Source organism: Dreissena polymorpha, chromosome 6, assembly GCF_020536995.1.
Source record: "Dreissena polymorpha isolate Duluth1 chromosome 6, UMN_Dpol_1.0, whole genome shotgun sequence".
NCBI classification, from domain to species: Eukaryota; Metazoa; Mollusca; class Bivalvia; order Myida; family Dreissenidae; genus Dreissena; species Dreissena polymorpha.
In genome coordinates this window covers 38,638,047-38,645,071 of record NC_068360.1, presented here as the reverse complement: position 1 = coordinate 38,645,071, position 7,025 = coordinate 38,638,047, and the positions used below count along the sequence as shown (strand labels likewise).

The 7,025-nt window shown below is 33.8% G+C and overlaps 1 protein-coding gene across 1 annotated transcript; it reads right to left on the bottom strand.

The window, feature by feature from the left end:
• Nucleotides 1-454: 454 nt before the first annotated feature.
• LOC127835605 (complement C1q-like protein 3) lies at nucleotides 455-2,451 on the bottom strand. Its single transcript, XM_052362042.1, has 3 exons — nucleotides 2,445-2,451; nucleotides 1,542-1,703; nucleotides 455-861 (listed from the first exon to the last, which is right to left on the bottom strand). The coding sequence occupies exons 1-3, from the start codon at nucleotides 2,449-2,451 to the stop codon at nucleotides 455-457; spliced, it is 576 nt and encodes a 191-aa protein (XP_052218002.1).
• Nucleotides 2,452-7,025: the final 4,574 nt, after the last annotated feature.

Sequence of the window (7,025 nt, the reverse complement as noted above, 5' to 3'; positions counted from 1 at the left end):
TTATTTTGGACTTCTTTTATAACAGAACATCGACAACTAAAGCCATACAATTATTAAAACTTGGAACACCGGCTAGGAACATTAATTGCAAACCCGAACCTCATACTTACCCCAGAAATAATTGCATTTTAAACGCTTGTCTAAAACCTTTTCAATCAAGTGTATTTTCAGACAGAAATGTTTACATATAATTTCCTGTTTGTATATAGATGTGACAATAATGCTACCAATACTACCATCGCATGCCGTAGCCGCATTGTATTGTGGATACAAAGTGAATGTAATTAAGCTTTTTTTCTACGAAATCATAGAAGACGAAATTCATTTTATTTTTAAAAGATATGACGTTTACGTTCGTCAACGTTACAATAAGAACAAATGCACTGCTCTACATGTACGTTCCTTGTGACTGCGTAAAAAGTCGGATACTGTATGTTACAGTCATGTAAGTATCTTATGTATGAATCAGTGCGCCGGAAAATGATGTATAGCGAACACCGTCCTCATAGAAATAACACTCTCCCGTGGTCTTCACCCATATTTCATCCGCCATTGTAGCCATTGTAAATGCCTGCATAGCGGAACACGAGTATAGGTCATCACCATCCTGGTACACTGCCCGTTGCAGTGTTTTCCCTTGGTGAACAATTTCCAGGTCGGAAAACTTCGCAGATTGGATGCAGTGTTGAACTGTGAACACATACAGGCCGGCGACTGACACAGTGAATCTGCCATTGGATGGGTTATAGCCTTGACCTTCATTGACATTCACAGAAGTGAAAATGACGTCTAGTACCGACGTCATGGTTAGCTGTGCTGGGGTTTTGGCGTAGAAATATATCACAGGAACCACTAATTGATCTGAAATAAAATAAAAAATGAATACATTCATAGATATAATAACAAAATAAAATCAACGCGTGTACACATTTCACACACTGTTTTCAAAAACAAATATTCTGAGTTTCATATCCAGGTCATTGATGTCTTAGTATCGTGTGTAAGGATTTACAGGTGAATATGAACGTAATGAACTCGATTGTTTTTATTGTGGTGCACAGAACTAGTGTTCTAATTATTTTAACTCAGGTTCGCGACCAATTTTATTTTATTACATCTTAGACAAATTGCTGCAATCACAGGAATATGTTTTACACCATAAAACGCCTTTTGTCGTTAATTACGAGTCTTTTTCGGTGAATTATTAGAAGTTGTGCAAGCTAACCGCTTACTGAAATAACCATCATAGCGCAACTTTCATTAAAATGTACGATTGTCTTGATATTCTTCCGTCATTATTATAATACTAATCATGAATAATTATAAATACATGCACAACTGCTTTAGATAATATAGAAGGATAGTGTTCAGCAATAGAAGGTTTGTTTTACTTGGGAACTTTCCAAATACAGTTTATAAGTGTACGCAACATGTTTTAAATAATTACCGCTAACTAAATAATCGGTAATAAGTACTTGACAACATGAACTATGGATTCGAGCATAACATTGTTGGATCATTCTGTGTTTGAATATACTTACATCTGTTTTCATTACATGATGTTTTGCACATCACATTTTGAACATCAGACCCAACACAGAAATTCTGCATGTCAGACGTTCCACTGCAGTTCCTATAGCGCTCCCTGAGGCCATAGCCACAGGTGTCTGAACAAGAGCTCCAGGATCCCCAATCCGTCCATGCTAAAAAACAACATTTAAATAAAATTGACTTATATAATGATTTTGTTTTCTTAATTGCCATGTCATGTAAGACTACTACTTCTAGAAAAACATAGAAACAAATGACATTTCCAATTGATAACATACAATTTATATTAATTGTTATAAATCGTCCTTATTCTTGTTATCAATACATTTCGTTCGATGGTAAAATGTTATCAAGTAAATGCGGACAACTCTCGTAACGTTTTACAATGCACCGTTTTATTAAAAAAGCAACATGCAGACTTAGTTTAGAAAAAAGTTAGATAAAACATCAGTCGGGTTTTACTTTTTGAACATACGGGTTTATATATTGAGTGATAAACAGAAGCTCTTGGCTATAAAATACAATAATTTTCTATGTCAGTTGGTTAATTTGGTAACTAGTTTATTTGATTCTTAATATCCTTTAAATTAAAGTTGCTTACACCCATTGTATGTTTATTTTATGTTTACATATATATTTATCTTCCTCGGATTTGTTTCTATTATTTATATTTAAAAATATGAAAACAAGTATTATGTTATAGATATAATGATATTAAAGAGTGCTACAAGGGGAAAGAGTAGATAAGTATAACTGTGAGGCCATCCTTAAAAAATGTTCGCTTGGAATAACCCGACCAACTTTATATAAGGTCAGTGTTTTTGTTTGGATTGAATATGTCTTTAACCTAGATATTTGGGGACGATCAGAACAATTGCGAATGTACTGCAAACCGGACATTATATCTATTCTGAACGGCGCATGGAAAACTTCACACCGGTTTTAAGTTCCAAATCATGTTGACATAAATAGTTGCCTAAAAATGACTATGTTTTGTCAAGGAAAACGATGCATACACCGTGAATTTAAATAATATATTTGCATATAAGTAAAGATTAAAAAATTAAAGTGGCATAATAAGACATAATGCTTCCGTTTAATTTTTATATCACAGACGCAGCGAAATACATTTTACATCAATATTCGGTTAAATAATATGATTGTGTAGCTGACTTTTATATAATAAATGCTGATAGAAAAAAATACGAATTAACAGAAGGTTTGTTTTACTTGGGAACTTTCCAAATAAAGATAATTAGTGTACGTAACATGTTTTAAATAATAACCGCTAACTAAATAATCGGTAATAAGTACTTGACAACATGAACTATGGATTCGAGCATACAATTGTTGGATCATTCTGTGTTTGAATATACTTACATCTGTTTTCATTACATGATGTTTTGCACATCACATTTTGAACATCAGACCCACATGATGTTTTGCACATCACATTTTGAACATCAGACCCAACACAGAAATTCTGCATGTCAGACGTTCCACTGCAGTTCCTATAGCGCTCTTTGAGGCCATAACCACACGTGTCTGAACAAGAGCTCCAGGATCCCCAATCTGTCCATGCTAAAAATAACATTAAAATAAAATTGACATATATAATGATTTTGTTTTCTTTATTGTCATGGCATTTAAGACTAGTAATTGTAAAAAGTCTTAGAAACAAATGAAATTTCCAATATATAACATACAATTAATATTAATTGTTATAAATCGTCCTTATTCTTGTTATCAATACATTTCGTTCGATGGTAAAATGTTATCAAGCAAATGCGGACAACACTCGTAACGTTTTACAATGCACCGTTTTATTAAAAAAGCAACATGCAGACTTAGTTTAGGAAAAAGTTAGATAAGGACATCAGTCGGGTTTTACTGTTCATTTATAGAGTGATAAACAGAAGCACTTGGCTATACAATACAATAATTTTCTATGTCAGTTGGTTAATTTGGTAACTAGTTTATTTAATTATCAATTTCCATTAAATTAAAGTTGCTTACACCCATTGTATGTTTATTTTAAGTTTACATATATATTTATCTTCCTCGGGTTTGTTTCTATTATTTATATTTAAAAATATGAAAACATGTATTACATGTATGTTAGGGCTCACACGGGTCAAAATTATTCTTCGGGTCGGGTCGGCGGGTAAAAATTAAAATATCCGAGAAAATTCGGATCGGGTCAGATAATACATAAGTTACTTAAAATAAAACTACATTTACTGTCATAGCATCTTTAAGATTTCTTAAATATTCAACTGTTTGTCAAGTATAATGTTTATAATATTTTACTTTTTATTGTTTTGATTTATTTAATTATGAATAAAATACTGAACTGCATAAAACAATTTATTAAGTTTACACAACGTTGTTGAACTTAATCAGCAAACGTAAGTATTACTAGGAATAGCGATCAAAAGTGCTTGTACAGGAAAAACAACCTGTCAAGCAAAAAAAAAAAGCTTGTCTTATTTTGAGAAGAGAAGCCAACATAATTTACACTGTAAGCTATAACTGCATTTTTTACTTTGAAGTCAATATATTTTAAAATATAAATTTCGTTTTTTAACGTAACTATTTAGGGGTCTGAATAACAAATTAAACTCGACATTTATGCTTTTGGTGCGTCACTTTCATTCATTTATGCTTACCCGGTATTTGTAAAAACAAAACTGTTTAAAAAGATAAAAGGGAGTGATTTTACTTCACTTGTTTAAAAGAGATGATTTGACTACACATTCAACATGTAATCTTGTACTTCGTAGCTTGCGACTCGAACCGGTATCGTTCGCAGAAACTTTGACCCGGATTCGCGGGTATTTTTTTGACTCACGGATTCATTTTTTTTAGGGTACCCGTTTGAGCACTTATGTACGTTTTTCGATATAATGACATTAAAGAGTGCTACAATGGGTAAGAATAGGCTAATATGACTGTCGTTAGTGTTTTAGTTTCGATTGAATATGCCTTTAACCTAGATATTTTGGAACTGAATAGAACAATTGCGAATGTAAAGCACACCGGAAATTATATTAGTAATAAATACGTGTATATATTTTATTAAATTACAACATGTAACATACTTGATTATGGTTGTAAGTGTTAATTTTTAATGTGTGTTTCCTTCTCATTTTTGATGTTTGACAAAAATGTTTTTTCCTGAATTTGTATGCCAAAATGCACGCTATAACGTCAGTCGATGTGTGCTGAAAACAATAATACAATTGGGAGAAATATATCACAATCCCCAAAGACCTATAGATATTCTATAGGTCTTTGCAATCCCCCATCTAAAGGCTTAGTGGAAACAACGTCTTTAAATTTGAAATTGCATGTGACTTCCCATCATCTAGAATACGTGTAATAGGTTTACCGCAGTCCCGTTGCACAACCAAAACAACAAAGATAAATAATTCAGATTCTGCGCGGTGCATGGTAAACATTACACCGGTTATATGTCACAAATCATGTTGAACTAAATTGTTGCCTAAAATGAATCTGTGTTATTAATTTGTCAAGGATAAACGATACATACAACGTGAATTTATATAATATATTTGCATTTACTTAAAGGTTGCAAATAAAAGTGGCAAAGGAAGATATAAAGTTTCCGTATTATTTTCTTATAAGACAGACGCAGCTAAATATATTTTACTCGCTTGATAATAGTTAATCGAGGAGGACCGCAAGATCGTCATAAAGTAAAACAGCTGCCTATAGTGAAATCGAGGGCAAAAACAAACAAATACGGACTCTAATACAAATGTTGGCCGGCGCAATAAGGGAGAGTTGATCGTTATATCCCAATCGAACAATTTGTAAAGTATGGCTTCATATATTTAGTTCACTAAAGCTTCCGCCATGCAATGACTAAGATGCAAAATAACTAAAATATGCGCTTACTTTAAACTGTCTTTTGGAAAACAAAATGTTATTTACTTGCACAAACTGGCTTTGAGCAGATCTCGTAGTTGATGTTGTCTCCAAAGCAATGGTTTCCGTCACTTGAAGGCCAGGGATTATCACAAGCTCGGTCACGTCTCCTCAGACCCGTTCCGCACGTGACACTGCACGACCCCCATTCATTCCACGCGCTCCAAGCACCATGGGCTATATATTGCATAACTCGTTTAGCATTCACTGAGTTGCACCAAAAGCATCTTATTTGATACTTAAATGAAGTGTGTACAATGTGATACATTTCATCTGCACAGCAACTAAGATGTGAAGTGAATGGTAATTTTAAAAAAATACGTACAATTTATAATGTGTGTGGTTGTTGTGTATGTCGCATTGACTCATCGAACGACCAATAAATAGATTCGCCTTACTTGGACATCTGTTAAGAAGACAGTCTGCATTGTTTAATGAAGGACCCTGACAATCCTCCCCTCCATTGAGTGGTTTTGGGTTGCTACACTGTCTGGTCCTCGTCATTGTTCCGTTGCCACATGTGACGTCACAGATCCCAAAAGCGCTCCACATTGACCATCCGCCGTGGACTATAAACAACAATATAAACAAATGTGCATTAAAATAGGCTTACAGTACAACTTACACGTTGTTGTATAGCATGATGAACAGAATTGAAGTTTTGATTTATATCCATCGAGTTCTTGAGACAAATACATCACGTGAGTTTCAATCAAACGGTTTAAAAACGATGAGTGTAATTCGAGTTGAATTGACGACTTGAATCACCATTAAAACAAGCGTCTTAAACAAATATAGCTTACTGTTGAATATGATGTGACTGTGTGATTAAGTAGTAGTTCAATTTGCAACTTGTATAAACGAGATATTTTAAACCAATTCATATTTCAAACATATCATTCCGTATAATATGCCTTTTTACGAAATTGCGTTGACTATGAACAGCAATACATGTATATGCCAGTGTTCATTATTTAGAGGATAATACACGGCTGAGCCGGGCCGGGCAGTGATAATCGGCCCGCAGGGAGCATGAGTGTCGCAGGGACCTGGGACCGATTATCACTGCCCGGCCCGGCTCAGCCGTGTATAAACGTCTATAATATATATCTTACTTTTATACTAAATTATAGACGGACACAGGTTTTGAGTCATAAAATCATACTATTTTGGTCCTTCACTAAAATTTATGAAGAACCAGATTTCCGCACTTATATTTTCATTGAATTGATTACGCAATTGATGACGTATCTCATGTGACGTAATTAAAATGACGAAACAAGTAGACGCTTTGGATTTAAGGACAACAACAAACAATTGATGGATTAAATTTAAAAAAGTGTCAGTAAATTGTTCTTTAACTGTTCGAAGAAAATAGATGTTGAATTAAAAGGGTAATTTCTTTGATGAATAAGTCGTTCCTTTGTCAGTCGATCAAAGAATGTCCATCCACAAAGAATTGCCTGCTTACATCCAGTGCTTTTAAATGGAAAATATAAATGGCGATGAAGAAATGTGTCCAG

What these genes read in the sequence shown, in the direction of transcription:
- LOC127835605 (XM_052362042.1), bottom strand. An exon ending in ATCATGTAATGAAAACAGAT is followed by an intron (nt 862 to 1,541) that starts GTAAGTATATTC and finishes ATTTTATTTCAG; the next exon opens with ATCAATTAGTGGTTCCTGTG.